The sequence below is a fragment of the Muntiacus reevesi genome, chromosome 10 (genome assembly GCF_963930625.1).
Source record: "Muntiacus reevesi chromosome 10, mMunRee1.1, whole genome shotgun sequence".
Taxonomy (NCBI): domain Eukaryota; kingdom Metazoa; phylum Chordata; class Mammalia; order Artiodactyla; family Cervidae; genus Muntiacus; species Muntiacus reevesi.
This window is the reverse complement of record NC_089258.1, coordinates 44,427,005-44,445,487: the sequence shown is the minus strand read 5'-3', so window position 1 is coordinate 44,445,487 and position 18,483 is coordinate 44,427,005. Positions and strand designations below refer to the sequence as shown.

Genomic DNA, 18,483 nt, shown 5'->3' with positions numbered 1-18,483 from the left:
GCCCACGTTCCCTGTGTGTTCCCGGTGTGACAGAGGCAGCTGCCCCCATCTGTCCTCCCACCAGGGCCGGGCAGCCACCATCCACCTTGTGTCCCTGGAACTCAGGGCAGGGCGCGACAAGGGGGCCATCCCATCCTGAGCTGACCAGCTGCACGTCACCCACCCCGTCAGTGTGACATTCATTAAAACTCTGACCTTAGATGCTGTGTCTGCCAATGGAGGAAACACCAAAACAAGCTCTTTCAAAGAATAAAATGAATCAGAATTTTCTTTCAATTCTGTTGTCTGCTTTGACCTACTTAAAAACATAAAAAGAACTTCCTCTAATGTTAACTATGTATTCTGTACAAACCAAAGGTGAAAATAAAATACAACACTTTTGCTCAGTTCCAAATTTCTCTAGCTTCTGGTGGAGAAAATAAAAAGCGCCTGTGAGCATTTATTTCTCCCCTCTGTTCTTTTAAATCTTATTCCTACAGCAGCAGCTACAAGCTCTTCTACTCCCCTGCCTCTGATCTGGCTGGGGAGGATCCCCAGGAAGTGCAGTGCAGTCAGCAGGAGTCTGCGGGAGGGCTGGGGCTCCCAGCTCCCCGACACCAGCAGTCTGGGAGGGGCGGGGCCTGGGGCGCTCCAGGTCTCACATCTCCTGTGTTTATCACAATCCTTTACAGACGTTCAGGCAAAAACTTCCTATTTATGCATTAGCAAGGACTTCCCTGGTGCTTCAGTGGTAAAGAACCTGCCTGCAATGAAGGAGACCTGGGTTCGATCCCTGGGTTGGGAAGATCCCCTGGAGGAGGGCATGGCAACCCATTCCAGTATCCTTGCCTAGAGAATTCCAAGGAGAGAGGAACCTGGTGGGCTACAGTCCATGGGGTCACAGAGAGTCGGACACAACCGAGCATGCAAGGGGGCATTTAGCAAGTAACTACAAGTAAAATTTAAGTCTCTTAAATATTAATATTTTAATTACTGTTAATCAAATATTACTATTTTAATATAAGATAATAATAAGCAATATTATTTAAATATTGCTATTTAAATCCATCTGTCTCTTTGAATAAATCTGTCTATGAAAGCAATCTGATGAGCAGATTTTTCTTTTAAACCAGATCCACTGGGTCATGGACCATGCTCCAGGTGGCGGTTGGAATTGCTAATGCAATTCACAGTCATCTGATGCCTGAGAAGAATCGCGGTTGCTTATCTGCCTGGTTAACTGACTGCCTAATGACTCAGCCAGCAATCAGACGCTGGCGATCAGACGGTTTACTCAGGATTCCAAGAGGGTCTCTCCAATCCCGTGCACAGCCCGAGTCACCCACTGAAGGGCGGACTGGAATGCAAATTACATGTGTCCTGAAGGAAACTTCAGGTTTCAGGGCTTTGCTAACAGCGCCATTGGCTGGGAGAAGTAACTGCAGAGGCCTCTTAAAAGAAGAGGGGCCTCTCAGCGCTGGGCTCCCTCTCACTTGGGCACGTGCGGTTAGGAGCCAAGGGGACAGGGAGGCCCAGCAGAGGGTCCCGCATGTCACGGCCTCCACTCCCACCGTGTGCCTGTTGCTGCCTGCGGTGTGTTTCACCCACACCCTAGAGAGCGGATTCGGTTCCTACAACCAGGCTCCCTGACGTATTCAAGGCGTAAAGCTGCCAGTGTGGGGAAGGCTGGTGAGCTCATGCAAACTCACTCCTGGGCCCCAATGGCCGCTTTCAGATGGGGAAACGTTGCTGTGGGTGCACACGTCGTGGCCGTCACTGGATCCTGTAGCCTCAGAGGCCCCCGGGGCTGGCCCACCACACTCCAGGTCCTCCCGGGATGGTCCCACCAGTAGCCTGCAGAGTCGGGATGACCCCCTGACCTGCAGAGCCGGGATGCCCCCCTGACCTGCAGAGTCTGGATGTCCCCCTGACCTACAGAGCCCAGCTGCCCCCCTCACCTGCAGAGTCGGGATACTCCCCCTCACCTGTAGAGCCTGGATGCTCCCCTCACCTGCAGAGTCGGGACGACCCCCTCACCTGCAGAGCCGGGACGCCCCCCTCACCTGCAGAGCCTAGACGCCCCCCTCACCTGCAGAGCCCGGATGCTCCCCTCACCTGCAGAGCCGGGACGCCCCCCTGACCTGCAGAGCCCGGACGCCCCCCTCACCTGCAGAGCCCAGGCGGCCCCCCAACCTGCAGAGCCGGGACACCCCCCTGACCTGCAGAGTCGGGACACCCCCCTGAGCTGCAGAGCCCGGACGCCCCCATCTCCTGCAGAACCGGGACCCAGCCCTCACCTGCAGAGACGGGACGCCCCCCCTGACCTGCAGAGCCCGGACGCCCCCCTCTCCTGCAGAACCGGGACCCAGCCCTCACCTGCAGGTAGTGGCAGGGCCGCAGGGGCGGCTTCAGCTCCGGGGGCCCAGGCGGCTTGTCCAGGTGCAGGGAGCTCTTGCGGTAGGCCTCCTTGGCCTGGCTCACGGTGAGCGTGGACCAGGAGCTGCGCTTCATGTACTTGGCGTCGGGCGTCAAGGCCAGGCCCTCGCAGGCCGAGCACTTGACGTCGTTGTTGCTCTTGGAGGTCCGCAGCGAGAGGTCCCCGAAGGGGCCGGGCAGCGCGTCGGGGTAGCAGCGGGCCGCGGACTCGGCGTGGGGCCGGCCGAGCGCGCTGGAGGCGCGGCAGGTGCTGTCGCTGTCCAGGTTGTCGTCCGAGCCCCACCAGCTGCCAGGGCCCCCACGCGGCCGGCCCTCCGCCTTGCGCTCGCGGCTCTTGCTCCGCCGGCCGTGCTTGGCGTGGTGGCCGTGCGCGTGCTCGTCCGCCCTGCCGTCGGCCCTGGTGCCGTTGACGTGGCCCTTGGACGAGCCCTCCAGGGAGTGGGACTTGGTGAAGAGCTTCTGCACAGAGTGCACCAGGTGCCGGATGCGGCCGGGACTCTCGCTGCGCTGCTCGGCGGCCGCGGAGGCTCGCTGGTACTGCAGCGTGTGGAAGCCGTCCCGGTGCAGCGGCAGCTGCTTCTCAAACTGGTCCAGCAGGTTGGCCGGGATGCGGTTGATCTTGGCGCCCGCGTGGGCCACGGCACAGTCGTCCCTGCTGTCGTAGTGGGAGCTGTAGTGCATGCGGGGGAAGGTGCTGCTGGACACGTGGTCGCCCAGCACCACGGGCAGCATCACGCAGTCGGAGTGGATGGAGGTCCGCGGGGAGCAGCGGTGGTGCTCCAGCGGGCAGCTGTCGGCGGGGCTGAGCAGGTAGGGCGGCCGCGCCTCGGGCCCATGGTGCAGGTGGCCCAGCTCGCAGTCCTCGGGCGGCGTCAGGCCACACGTGTGGCCGGAGCACAGCGGCGGGTTCCGACTCCCGGATAAGCCCTTCATAGTCCTCGGTGCGGGGGAGTACCTCTCTTCATTGAAGTGCGGAGTCGGGGACCATGAATACTGCTGGTCTGTCGAGAGAACACAGAAGCCAGGTCAGACGTGGAGCGACTTGGAGGAAAACCCTGTGTGGACACCAGCGTCCACACGTGAACTGTTTTTATCCTGGGGCCACTCCTGATTTGGACACTCAAGTGAACTGTTGTTTTTTCACACCACGTGGACAGCTCCAAAGTCCAGGAGTATGAAGAAGAGTAACCAGTGTTCCCCGGCGTGGTTTTGTAACTACAAATACTGAATGTCTAAAATGGTCATCAGGCCTTGACAGTAAGATTTGGTGGTGTTAAGCAAGCAGTTTGGGGGAAAAGAGTTACACTGACTACATTTGAGTGTTGTAGTTCAGTCTAAGAAGTTTGAGGAATAACACCTGCTGCTTAAGCAGTGATGTAGCTGGTGGGCTGATGAGCCACACAGAGGGTTGGCCGTCAGCCACGTAAAGCCACACGCTGGCCGTGCAGGCAAGGAGCAGAAGGGACCTTCTCAAGGCCACCGTCCAAGTCAATGTGAGGATGAAGCTGTGATGCCCTGATTTCCTGTTTCGCACTGTTGATTTTGAGCTACATGATCCTAGTCAGAAAAAAAGATTTCATTTTGTGAGTGGTGCTACTGTACAGAGACCCTCGAACCACCAGAGCTGACCTCTGCAGGATGCTGGGTTTGCCAGGGGGAAGGCTGCTCAGCCCAGTGGTTGGAACAGGGCCTCTGGACATGACTAGTTAGGTTCTGCCCCCTCTGGTGCAGGACTCTAGGTGGGCTTCTGTGTCCTCAACCTTGGAGGTCCACGAGGAGGGCACGCAATGGTTACTCCAGCTACGTTACCACGATTGTGGTTGTTACCATTTTCAACTCTCAGCATTTATGAAGTTCAGGTTTACTGGGCTCCAGGTTTTGCCCCTCGCTCTACATCTACTTCCTGCTGTCCTCGCGTTTATGCTTTTATTGCTTCCAGCTGGCCATCAGAGAGGTGCAGGAGATACAGACTCTAACACATCACACTGTATGCATATGTAATGTTTACACATAATGAATATATCCACACATAATATGTGTACAGTACACAGTATGCATTTAATATAATATATACAGTAAATACAGACTTTATAGTATACGTGTGCTGTGCTGTGCTTAGCCGCTCAGTCATGTCCAACTCCTTGCAACCCCATTGACTGTAACCTGCCAGGCTCCTCTGTCTGTGGGGATTCTCCAGGCAAGAACACTGGAGTGGGTGCCCATGCCCTCCTCCAGGTGACCTTCCCAACCCAGGGATCAAACCCAGGTCTCCCACATTGCAAACGGATTCTTTACCATCTGAGTCACCAGGGAAGCCCATTCTAGTATATAGTAAACACACATACACACATATATAGCTTCCTCAATGGCTCAACAGGTAAAGAAATTTGCCTGCAATGCAGGAGACACAGGTGACGTGGGTCTGATCCCTGGATCGGGAAGATTCCCTGGAGGGCATGGCAACCTACTCCAGTATTCTTGCCTGAAAAATCCAATGGACAGAGGAGCCTGGAGAGCTACAGCCCAATGGGTCACAATAGTACATAGTATGCATATATGATATATAATGAAATACATACAGAAAATACAGACCCTAATATGTACAGGCTTGCTGCAGCCCACAGCGTCACGGAGAGCTGGACACAACTAAGTAACTGAACAACAATAACAAATATGTACAGGAAACCAATTCTATTACAGTATATAACATACACAAGTAGTTCAGTTCAGTTCAGTTGCTCAGTCGTGTCCGATTCTTTGCAACCCCATGAACTGCAGCACGCCAGGCCTCCCTGTCCATCACCAACTCCCGGAGTATACCCAAACCCATGTCCATTGAGTCGGTGATGCCATCCAACCAACTCGTCCTCTGTTGTCCCCTTCTCCTCCAGGCCTCAATCTTTCCCAGCATCAGGGTCTTTTCCAATGAGTCAGCTCTTCGCATCAGGTGGCCAAAGTACTGGAGTTTCTCACATCCATACATGACCACTAGAAAAACCATAGCCTTGACTAGACGTACCTTTGTTGACAAAGTAATGTCTCTACTTTTTAATATGCTGTCTAGGTTGGTCATAACTTTCCTCCCAAGGAGTAAGCATCTTTTAATTTCATGGCTGCAATCACTCACCATCTGCAGTGATTTTGGAGCCCAGAAAAATAAAGTCAGCCACTGTTTCCACTGTTTCCCCATCTATTTGCCATGAAGTGATGGAACTGGATGCCATGATCTTAGTTTTCTGAATCTTGAGCTTTAAGCCAACTTTTTCACTCTCCTCTTTCACTTTCATCATGAGGCTCTTTACACAAGTAGTATGTATAGGTAATACATATATTCATTTATAATATGCAGAAATAAGGCTCTATTACAGTATACTATATATATATATAATATAAATATGCATACACAGGAAATAGAGTCTATGATTGTGTATAATATGCACACATAACATGTATATGTAATGCATATATATATAATATGCATATATAGTATGCATATATATGGGGCTTCCCTGGTGGCTCAGTGGTAAAGAATTCGCCTGCAATGCAGGAGACGTGGGTTTGATCTCTGGGTTGGGAAGATCCTCTGGAGCAGGATATGCAACCTACTCCAGTATTCTTGCCTGGAGAATTCCATGCACAGAGGAACCTGGCTGGCTATAGACCATGGGGTTGCAAAGAGTCAGACATGATTGAGCAACTAACATGCATATAATACACATAGTGAATAGATCCTATTACCATGTATAATGGACACATAACATGCATATATAATGCATATATTCATATATAATAGACATATAGTATCTAGTAAGGATACAGTATACACAGGGAACAGATCCTGTTAGAGTGTATAATGTGCACACGTGATAAGCATCTGTAATGCATACACCCCGACACAATGTGCACACGCAGGGAACACAGACGGGGTGGTGGGCCCCGGGAGGCCACTGGCCGGCCCCAGCCTGTGCCAGGCCCAGCAGAGGCTCCGAGCCCCGAGGAGAGTGGGTAAGCCCGGCGCCCCACACTGCTGGCTTGTCTCTCAGCCTCCGGGAGCATCCTGCGCCGTGTCCCGCCAGCAGCCGCTCTCGCGGTTCTTCTCCACGGCCTGCCTCCGGGGCTGCGACGCTTCTTGTCTGAGACCGGGTATCAGCACCACCTGCCTCGTCTCAGACAAGCCTGGGACCCCCGTGTGCGTGTGCGGACGGGGACAAGAAGGGCCCCCTGTCGGCGCCAAGGGCCTCACACTCTCAGGAAGGAAGCTGACTGAGCCCGACCCTGCCTCGGGGTCCAGCACCCCTCCCAGGACCGGGGGCCCTGTCCCCCTCCACCAAGCGCATCCCATTTTCTTCACTCACAGGCCTGCCCCGGAGCCACCTCGCGAGGCGAGGACCCGCGCTCACAGAGTCACCCACCCTGGCCCCAAAGGCGCCCCTCTGGCCACCACGGGAAACAGGGAAGAAAGCAGACAGACACAAGGCATCTCCCCGATGGCCACTGGCCCAGTTCTCTCGATGACCCCGCAGGAGAAGCATCACCACCTGCCAGGCACCGGACCAACGATGCCTGTGGAAATGAGGCAGGACCCTGCGGGGCCCAGGCACATGCCCCGCCACATGCCCTGTTCTCAGCTTGGAGAAAAGCCTTTGGTCTCCAGGCTTCCACGAAGCTCAAAGAGCAGAGTCAGCAGTTACAAGCTGGGGAAGTGAGGGAATTGCAGAAAAAAGGAAAACGTCCTGAAGAAACGAGACGAGAGATTCAACACCAGCGCAGCAATAACAGAGGGTCCTGGTTGCTCCTCAGGGATGGACGTGCCATCTGACACATATCTTGGGGCTGTTCTGCAGAAAACAAGAACCCTGCCTGGGTGGAGGGTGGTGACTACATGCTCATACCCCAGACCAGCCGGAGGTCGAGATCTGAGGCTCCTGCAGTGTCACCCCGTGCGCTCATGCCCAGACTGGCCAGGGACAGGGATCTGAGACCCATGGTCTTTGCCGGGGCCTCCCGTCAGTAACCTGTCTGCTCCTGAGTCCAGGAACAGGGATCTGAGACGCCGTGGTCTCGACTGGAGCCTCCCGTCGGTAACCTGTCTGCTCCTGAGTCCAGGAACAGGGATCTGAGACGCCGTGGTCTCGGCCGGGGCCTCCCGTCGGTAACCGGTCTGCTCCTGAGTCCAGGAACAGGGATCTGAGATGCCGTGGTCTCGGCCGGGGCCTCCCATCAGTAACCTGTCTCTCGTGACTCGGGCCTCTCCACGCGCGTGGCCTCACTGAACATCTGGCACCACCACGCTGGCCAACACCAGTGTGGGCTCCAAGGCCCCGCCCCAGGCTCCATGGCTGCCACCTGTCAGGCTGGTCCAGACGAGGGGACGAGTGATAAGAAGAGGACTGAGCTTCCCCGATCCTGGGAACTTGGGGGGTGAGAGGTCTACCGGGGAGCGCCTGCCGGCAGGAGAGAAAACAAAGCTTTCCCAGGGACACCAGGGTGGGGGTGAGGCCGGGCGCAGGCTCCTGGGGTCAGCACGGGGTCTCCCCTGCACATTCACAGCACAGGGTCTGCGATTCCGGGCCTAGGGGCCCTTCACCCCCGGGCACAGCCTCACTCCGTCCAGCGTGAGCCGCTCATTGGCCTCAGGGGGCGGGTGGCCATCCCATAAGAGCTACGTAGCGCCTGCCTGTCTCAATGGCCACACTGTAACCGGAGAACTTGAAATATTAGGAAGGGATATTTCAGGTTCCATTACATTTTAACACAGTTAAAAGCAAGTTTTCAAAGGAAATTCAGGGTTCAGCTAGTAAACAGCACGACCGTATTCTGTAATCTAGACTGTACAGCAGCCTAAGTTGTCATCCTATTATTGCCTGCTTTATTTTTCCATTAACGTGTAATTTAATACAATTCTAATGTTGCTCCATGCTAAAGAGCCAACCCATTATTGCTCCACACACGTATCACGTTTCTGCTTAATGTTTAGCCTGCAAGCTACGCTATGACTGTGGCTCCATAAATGAACAGCATCAAAGAGAAAAGTTTAACTGAAATGAATTAAATTTGATTTTGCCACACGTTGATAACACTGTCATTTCCCCTGAGTTCAGGGACTGAATTTTGTGGCGTATGCGTGGAAACTTACACCTTACCTCTGAGAAACAAAGCAATAACAACATACAGGGTAACAACCCACCGTAAATGATGTCCAAACGGAAACATGTGATGAGGATATAGTGTAGGTTTTTTTTAAATAAGTCTGCATCAGTTCAGTTCAGTTCAATCACTCAGTCGTTCCGACACTTTGCGATCCCAAGAATCGCAGCACGCCAGGCCTCCCTGTCCATCACCAACTCCAGGAGTTTACCCAAACTCATCTCCATTGAGTTGGTGATGCCATCCAGCCTGCATAACATATAATGAATCCTGAGGGGCTGCTAATTTCTCTTTGTAAAAGTGAGGTAACAAAATGTGGAAGCATCTTGGCTTCCTCATTTCCAGCTATTCACTGAACACTTTTTTGTTATTAAGCAAAAAAAGAGCAATTATCATCATTATGCATTAACTATCTTCCCAAATTCACCTGAGGATCTAAATGCAGATTGTATGGCTGGATTTCACAAGACAGTTGGCATACCTGGTGAAACACATTCTGAGTCGTGGAAATAACCTTTTAAAATACGGCTAACCTGATGGAGCGCTCACTGTGCTGGGTGCTGTCACAGACTCTGCCCTCCTGGAAGCCGCCCCCCAACCCGGAAGCCGTCTCCACCACAGGCGGGGACCGAGGCCCTCAGGGCGGGTGGGCAGGCCCCAAGGTGGCTGCACACACGCAGACACACACGTGCACATGTACACACTCACATCAGGGCTGCGCCGGACAGAACCCTGCATCCGGCTCTGGGCTGCTGCTGACGGGGAGGGCAGAGGGGGGTCCTCTGGGCCCTTTCTGGTTAAACCAGGCTCTCGGGTTCTACATCTAGCACAGCCTGAGCCACCCAGGCTGGGCCTGCACTGCGGCGATGGGCCCAGGTGTTCCGGGGGAGTCTGGAGCCCTGTGCCTGCCCCACCCCTGGGTGCAGAGCCCTGAGCCTGGAGGTCCTTCCGCGGGGACCCTCTGCCGGGAGCTCGCTCACACCTGAGCTGCCTGCACTTCCCTCTGATTCCACCCCCTCAGGGGAGAGACAGACTGTCCGCCGTCACCTCTGCTCCCTCAATGAGAAGGAGAACCCTGTTGGAGGAGAAATCTCACTGAACCAAATGGAAAGAACAATCCAAGCAAGACAAAATGGAAGTGCAAAAACTTCCTCCAGTGAACCGTGGTGGTGCTTGCTAAATAAAGAAGGACGTCTTTTCCCAGATGAGTGAAACTTGCCAACACTCCCTCAGAAATCTCAGTCGGATCTAGGGCGAGGCGATGCGCCCCTGGTTGGTCCTGGAATCGCCCGGCTCCCTGTGCTTCCCGGCCCTCCCCCACTCCCTCCTTCCCACGGCCCCACAGAAGCACCAGCTCAGCCCGCCTGCCCGCGGAGCTCCTCGGGAACTTCACTCGCCGGGACCCGGCAGCACAGAGCCGGGCAGCGGGCACAGCGAGAGAGCCGGTGTACCTGTCCTGAATTTGCTGTGTGAGGTGTGAAAGATGGGGCCACCATGTCAAAAAGGAGCTGGTTTGAAGCCACTTTTAAAATGTTTCCTCAAAAATTAAACAGGGAAGTTCAAGATTTTTATGCTGACAGCTACAAAACATTGTTGAAAGAAATTAGTGATGCTCTAAATAAATGGAAGCGCTTCTCTGAATTCTCAAAAAAGAATGTATAGCTGAATTGCTTGTCTGTACAGCAGAAATTAACACATTTTAAGTCAACTGTGCTTCAATAAAAAATAAAGATATCTCATATTCATAAATTGGAAGAATTAACACAGTTAACATGGGGACATTCCCCCAGTTGATGTACAAATCCAACTCAATCACCACCCAAACCCCAATGGGATTCTTTGTGAAAATTCAAAATCTGATCTTCAAATTCATATGGATAGAAAAAGAAAACTAAATCTAAAGCTAGCAGGAGGAGAGAAAGAATGAAGCTTAGAGCGGGGATAAATGAAATAAGAAAGGATACAGAGATATATGGCAGAAATCAACACAATACTGTAAAGCAATTATCCTCCAATTAAAAATAAATAAGTTAAAAAGAAACAATACGGAGAACCAATGATACTGAAGTTGGATCTCCAAAAAAGTCAGTAAAATTGACAAAACTTTAGCTAGACAGAAAAGAAGAGAAGCACTCAATCAGAAACAAAAGTGGTGGATGACCTAACCTTATATAAATAAAAAGGACTGAAACCGAAAGTCGTGTCCAGCTCTTTGCAACCCCATGGATTGTAGCCCACCAGGCTCTGCTGTCCATGAAATTCCCCAGGACAGAATCCTGGAGTGGGTAGCTTTCCCTTCTCCAGGGGATCATCCCAACTCAGGGATCAAACTGGGGTCTCCTGCATTGCAGGTGGGTTCTTTACCAGCTGAGCTATCAGGGAAGCTCATAAGTGTACTATGAACAACTAAATGCCAACAAATGCGATAACCCAGATGAAATGGGCAAACTCAGAAACACACAAATTATTTTGAGAAGAAACAGAAAATCTTGACAGAACTACAAGACAGAATTACACAGCAGAACTTGCTATAGCAAATTCTCAGCAGAATTTACTACAAGTAAGGAGATGGAATCAAGAATCAAAAACCTCCCAACAATGAGAAGTTCAGGATCAGATGGCTTCACGGGTGAATTCTACTTAACATTCAGAGAAGAATTAGCACCAATCCTTCTCAAACTCTAACAAAAAATTACTAGAGGAAGGAAGACCTCTTAACTCACAAGCCCAGCATTACCTTGATATGGCAGCCACATAAAGACATCAGAAGAAAAGAGTTACAGACCAATATCTGTTAAGACTATAGAAGCAAAAACCCTCAACAACATACTAGCAAACCTAACCCAGAAGCACAGAGAAAGGATTATACACCACAGCCGAGTGGGATCCATCCTGGGCATTTGAGGATGGTTCAGCGTAACGGAAAGTGACCACCACGCTACAACACGTTGGAGCTGTAGTTCAGGTGTTGCTGAGCTGGCACTGGACGAAATGCAGGATGAAAACACTCGGAAAGCTGGGAGTGACAGCGACCTCCTCAACATGACAGAGGCAGTTATGAACAACCCACACTCTCACCGGTGGAAGACCGAAAGCTATACCCCTGAGATCTGGAACAAGACAAGGCCGCCCACTTTCGCTGCTGGAAGGTCTAGCCAGAGAAATCAGACAAGAAAAAGGAGGGAAAAGGCATCCAAATTAGAAAGGGAGACGTAAAGCTATCTCTGCTCATGGATGACAAGCCCCTACATATGGACAATCTCACGTCGCTTTGGAAAGCTCTTCAAAAGGTTAAACATGGAGCAACCGTGTGACCCAGGAATTCAAATCTGAGGTGGTGCCCAATCCTGAGAAATAAGAGTGGATCCTCACAAAAGCTTGTACATGAATGTTCACAGCAGCATTGTTCATAATAGTTTAAAAAAAGGAAACAATCCAAATTCCTATCAAACAGATGTACAGAAGTGGTTACGTTCGTCCAAATGGAACATTGTTCTCCAGTGAAAGCCAGTTAAGTGTGGGAATGTGTGACAGCGTGGGTGGACCTTCAAGACACTGTGTCAGTGGAAGGGGCTGTCACAAAGAACCACGTATTACATGATTCCACCACATAAAGTGTGCAGAACAGGCAAAAGAAACGGAAATGGCTCTTGGGGGCTGGAGTGGGGGCAGGGGTGACCCCCAGGGTTCAGGGTGGCGAAAATGTTCTAACAGTGATGGCAGCGGTAGTAGCACATGTCTGTAAGTATAAAAACACCGAATTGTACATTTTAATAGTAAATAGTATGGTAGGTGACACATCCCCATAAATCTCTTATAAATTAATATATATGGTAGAAGAAATAAAAACACAACATTGAATATATACAAAGATTACTTCAAAAACTTTGCTTCATGTGTTTAGAACTAAGTAAAAGGCCTGTTTAGTAAAGTTTAGGAGACCAATGCTTGTTTGTTCTAAGTGTCCTCTTTCTCCAGGGCTGGATGGGCGTGAACGAGGCTGCGTCCCCCACTGACTTGACTGCCTTATGGCTCAGGGCTGGTCCGGGGTCCACCCCATGCAGCTCAGACCCCACATAGCTCAGGGCTGGTCCGGGGTCCACCCCACACAGCTCAAGGCCGGTCTGGGGTCCACCCCACACGGCTCAGGGCTTATCTGCGGTCCACCGATATTTACGTGTCTCCTTTTGCACCTTTATTTTTGAAAGTTCTCTGATCCTGATTTTGAGTTTGCTTTATATTTCATCAGTATATTTTACATGCTTTTGTTATTCACACTTTGCATTCTTATAAAACAAGATGAGGTATGAATTAGTGGATCAATGAACTTCAAGTGGTTCGATAATGTTAACTGAAGTTACACAGTAAAGGGTTGAGAGCTGCTTAACTGCCTGCCGGATGAGGATGGGACCACGTGAGCATATTCAGGCCCTGCTGGGTCCAGAGCCTTCCTCACTCACAGGGATCACTGCGGGCCTCCTCTCAGATGACAGAGGTTTAGATCCTGAGGGCAGAATGCAGTTTCTGGAGGCAGGGGTTACAGCATCCTGTGGGTCTCGGTAGGAAACACACATGAGGGAGTTGCCCTCACCCGTGGTTGGGGGGCGGGGAGGGTCGCAGCATCTCTATCTCCGTGACCCTGCACAGCGGTCGCCCCCAGGAAAGGCCTTCCTTCCTAGTAAAGAGCTTCATCTCATTGTGTGCGAGCCTTACAGAAATCAGCACAGGGACTGAGACCAACTGAATATGCTTTTCACTCCCCCGCCATCCCCCTCTGGTCCCCAGGGAACCTGGGGTCGAGGAGAGGGCAGGTTTGGTGGCGAGAGGAGGGCGCACCTTTCTGAGACAGCGCCTTTCCAGGAGGAAGTTCACTGCAGACCCGGCAGGCTCTGAGCTGCTACAGGGCCTTTCCTTAGCGAAGAAGAGAGAAACAGAAGGCACAGCTCAGCTCAGAACCAGGAAGGAGAGGGAGCTGGGAGCAGAGAGGAGGGTCCAGGCAGGAGGGGGGCTCTCGCTCTGCTGGGAGCCCGAGGGGCTGAGCTGTCTGCCCCATGGAGGTTCCCCAGGTTGGGCCCAGGTCCCCCAGCGGGGTGGGGGCAGCTTGCTTCCCTCCGAGACCCTGTTCCCAGTGCTGCCCCAGCACGCCCCCTCGGACTGGGTACCACCGGCCCACAGATCCCTGCAGTGTTCCCCGCCCTCACTGCCTGAGCCCAGTCGGCCCTCCTCGGAACCGCTTCAGCCGCGACGTCCATCGCGTCTGCCCTCCCTCAGCCCAGAGCCGCATGCCAGCACCCACAGGGCACCGACTCCGGTCGGGGCCGACCGTGCTCTGAGCAGCTGCATGGGAGATGCTGGTTTCAGGGGATGCAGAGCACGTGAGCTAACACAGCCTGCGAGGCAGAGAGGACTGTGTACAGCTGGCGGGGTATTGGGATGAGAGGGACCGGCGGTGAAGGAGGGTCAGGGCATCTGAGTTGTCACCCACCGTCGACACGTGACAAACCACTGCTGGAAGAAGGTGGTGGCCCCAGGTGAAAACGCGCAGGAGCCCAGCTCCGCCGAACCCTGCTGCTCTGCCCCCCTGCGTCCCTTGCTTCGCCCTCCCCTCCGCGATCTCATCCTCTGCCCCCTGCATCCCTCGCTCTGGCCGCGCGATCTCATCCTCCACCCCCTGTGTCCCTCTCTCAGGCCCCCCGCGATCTCATCCTCTGCCTCCTGCGTCCCTCGCTCGGGCCCCGCGATCTCATCCTGTGCCCCTTGTGTCCCTCGCTCGGGCCCCCACGATCTCATCCTCCGCCCCCTGCGTCCCTCTCTCAGGCCCCCGTGATCTCATCCTCTGCCCCTGCGTCCCTCTCTCGGGCCCCCACGATCTCATCCTCCGCCCCCTGCGTCCCTCTCTCGGGCCCCCGTGATCTCATCCTCTGCCCCTGCGTCCCTCTCTCGGGTCCCCGTGATCTCATCCTCTGCCCCTGCGTCCCTCTCTCGGGCCCCCGCGATCTCATCCAGGACAGCACTCACTGGTCCCTCGCCTGCTCTCGGAGCTGGGGGACCCAAGCTGACACTCACAAAAGGCTTAACTCCAGAGATGGATGAGCTGGGGCGCAAGCTGCAAGGTGCCACGGCCATCATGTCCTGGCAGGATCCCAGCCTGCCTGGGTCTAGATGCGGCTACGGCACACGTGCGGTCTGCAGCCTGGCTCCCTTCCGGCTTCCCCGCCTCCGGGAGGAACAGCCCACCTTCCAGCCGCTCTGTGCACTCACAGTCTGAGTTGGGGCCCTGGGGCAGGACGGAGCAGGTGTGTGGGGCCTGCAGCGCCTGCGGTTGTCTGGACCCATGGGGGCGCCAGCAGGGGCATCCAGGGGCGCCATACAAACTCCTCAGAAGCAGGCCTCGGGCTGCACCGTGGCCGCCTCATGCCGGTGGACAAAAACATCACTTCGCACCATCACATCCAGGAAGAGCACCACCCCTGTGCATTGTTTCCAGTAAAACCACATCCACCGCCTGTTCTTCCAACGATGCACCTTTGGACAAGACCCGGAGGCACAGCTGCCTGCCTGTGTGTGACCCGCCCTAAACCCTGCTTCCCGGCATCCTTCAGAGGGTGGGGCCTCAGGGAGGCTTCTGGCCCATCGCAGCCTGAGGCCAAGCCAGCACATTCCACTGGTTGATGATGGAGACAATGAACCACACACTTTCTCCGGGATCTGAAGTCCCAACAGTTGGAGACAAGAGTTCATCAGTGCAGCAGCAGAGAAGTGGGGATCTTCCAGCGGCCGTGAGGGGTGCCCAGGCCCCAGGGCGTGATGGCCAGAGCAGCAGCACCTCACCCGTGCTGCCCTCCTCCAGGGAGGGTGCTCGGGCTGCCTGTCACCAGCAGCGGGGCTCGTGCTCACAGGACCTGACCCCTGAGCCCCTATGACCCCTGTCACCAGCAGCGGGGCTTGTGCTGACAGGACCTGACCCCTGAGCCCCATTACCTCTCCCACCAGCAGCGGGGCTCGTGCTGACGGGGCCTGACCCCTGAGCCCCTATGACCCCTGTCACCAGCAGCGGGGCTCGTGCTCACAGGACCTGACCCCTGTGAACTCTGCAGCAAACTGTCTTTCTGAAGGTGACTTGAGGCGGCCATTACCTGCAGCCAGAAAGGGCTTCGTAGAGGGGATACTTGGGGATGAGTACTGTGCCTCGTGCAAAGAGGAGCACATGGCCAACCTGCAAACCAAACTGACCAAGAGGAGGGCTTCATGTGTTTGAACCACAATCTCAGCTAGTATTGCAGGTAGATGCTTTACTGTCCAAGCCACCGGGGAAGTCCATCAGCTTGCATCTTTTTAACTCTTAAGGTTTGCTCCACTGTGTATCCTGCAAGGAGCGGAATTCTCCCACACACAACCCCTGCTGATTTAACTTGGGCCTTTGGTCAGCAGTTTTAATCAATAATTTGTAACACAGGCAAATAACTTTTTTTCTTACTCCCACTGAATTCACATATATCAAAGTTCTACCTTAGAAGGATAATTGCACATTTTGAATGGACAACATCAACACGAGGAGTTTTCTGATTCTCAGCTCAGGTGCTGGGCTCCCTTGGTGACTCAGTGTAAACAGTCTGCCTGTCAGCGCAGGAGACAGGGGTTCCATCCCTGATCTGGGAAGATCCCACATGCCGAGGAGCGACCAAGTCTGTGCATTACAACTAGTGAGCCTGTGCTCTGGAGCCCGGAAGCCACAGCTAGATAAGAGCCCGGACACCACAGCTAGACAGGAGACTGCAGACCACAGATAGAGAAGATGCGCGCAGACCACAGTCAGAGAGGAGCCCACAGACCACAACCAGAGAAGGTGCCCGCACAGCACAGCTAGAGAAGATGCCCGCAGACCACAGCCAGAGAGGAGCCCACAGACCACAGCTAGAGAAGAAACCCGGGCATCAACAAAGACCCAGCACATCCGAAACCCGGGCATCAACAAAGACCCAGCACATCCAAAAATAAACAAATAATAAAATTGTCACAAAAATAAACTCAGGTGCCGAAATCTTAAGCTACTTTCCAGAATTTCACCATAGTTTTGTTCAAGCATTTATGGAGAGCAAGCATGCTGGCAACTGAATTATACTTAATTGCCAAATAACTTCTTATTTATGGGTTAAATAAATAGCTTTTAGACAGATCTTTATTCTTCACTAAAAACAACAGCTTCCAAGCACGGGAAAAAAGTAACTGCTGTCAGTTGTAAATCCAATCCCTTACTCATGAACCTGAAAGTCATTTCTGAGTCTTTATTGGAAAATATGCCTCTGAAACACAACGTGTAGCTTCGCAAAAATAATTATATTTGCCTTTCAAGTCTCTTTCTCCTTGAATTCCTTCGATACAAATCAGACTCCTTAATTTAAATCAATCTCTCCTTTTACATAGTCTTTTGATGATTACCTTATATTTCTGCCTTGACAAAAATTTATAGCCTGTCAGAAATGTCTGTTTCCAATTCCCAATGTATATATCAGAATCCAGCAAAAAGAATGCTTGTTTTAAAATAATTGATTTTTGACGATTATTTCATAAGTGATTTTGAAATACGAATTCATGGTAAATTTTAAGGTAGTGTTGATGACCACCTTAAAAGACTCAACTTATAAACTTGAAGTTTTATGAAAATTAAATTCACTTTAAGATTTTACATGATGGAAACTCACAGTGCAATCCCAGGTGTAAACATTTTAATTTAAAATCCATGCTCTGCACCAGAAAGTAGCCAGGACAGGATTCATTTATCACAAATGGTGCTGGCAATTTCTAGGAGCAGACCAATCTTTTGCTAAATCAAAAGATTCAGGAGGTAGCACCAATGTGGATTCAGGCCATTAGCTTTTTTTTCCCCAGGATCAATGTCTACAACTGGAGATTCATTAACAGGGAGCCTTTCTTTGGGGCAGAATATCTCATGTGAGAAGCTTAGAGAAGGTCCCTGCAGCTGAGTGACTTCTCAGGAAATAACTTACATTTGAGAAGAGGAGGAAGTGGAACACACAGGTGGAGGTGGGCAGGGCCTGAGCCCAGGACCCTGGCAGGTACGTGTCTGCGCTCTGTGTTCTGTGTGACTGGGTTTCCTTCCTACAAAGATCTGTTTTCAGAACCTGAGTAGAACTGAACCTTCTTTACTTTGTTACAAGTCGTAGAGAAAGGTGTGTCTACAAACCAGCCACTCCTTTCTACTCATTTAGAAAATTAATTTAAAAAATTGAAGTTGAGATATTTCTGCACGTTTCTATACATCGAATAGGTATATTAATGATTAAAACCAGGTCTTGTGGGCAGAAAGCGGCAAAGCATGAATCCCTCACTCCGTAAGGTGTTTATGAATTAGTGTGGCCTTCTGGGACATAAGTGGGGCAGACTCTTTGAAGCCAGGAGAACATTTATACCCAGAGATGGGGAAGCAGATGTGCAGTGTTCCACAGAAGGAGCAGTCTCAGGTGATGACATCGCCGCTGCACAAGGACGTTTCCCATGATGTTAGAAAGTCTGTCTCAGGTTTGCTTGTTTATTTAAATGCTGACACGTTCCAATAAGGATTTGATTTGGTTTTACAAATAGAAAGGAGAAAGGGAAGTAAAATTAAAAAATGAAGCAAGAGAAAGGATAGGAAAGGTGCTGGGGCTGGGTGGGGGGTCTCTCTCTCCGCAGCCCCTCCCAGCTTGGCTCTGGCAGCGCGCTGACGGCCCGCCCTGGAGGGGGAAGAAGTGCCCTGTTCTGCTGCCTGTGTGCCGGAGACGATCTGGAGGGGAAGGTCCCCAGAGAGGCAGTTCAGCGAGGCCAAGTGCAACGTGACGGCGTCCTGAGAAGAGGAGACCAGGACACAGGCAGGCGTGGAGGGGTGACCAGACGAGGAGAACGCTGTCCAAACGGCTCAGA

General features: G+C 52.4%; 1 protein-coding gene across 1 annotated transcript in view; it reads right to left on the bottom strand.

Moving 5' to 3' along the window:
• The window catches only part of DLGAP2 (DLG associated protein 2), a gene marked incomplete at its 5' end in the record, with an annotated part of 450,426 nt that overhangs the window by 78,123 nt on the left and 353,820 nt on the right, over nt 1-18,483 (bottom strand). Inside the window, one exon of the mRNA XM_065946643.1 lies at nt 2,356-3,416. Coding sequence (XP_065802715.1) covers nt 2,356-3,416 — 1,061 coding nt within the window. The remainder of the gene's footprint in view (nt 1-2,355; nt 3,417-18,483) is intronic.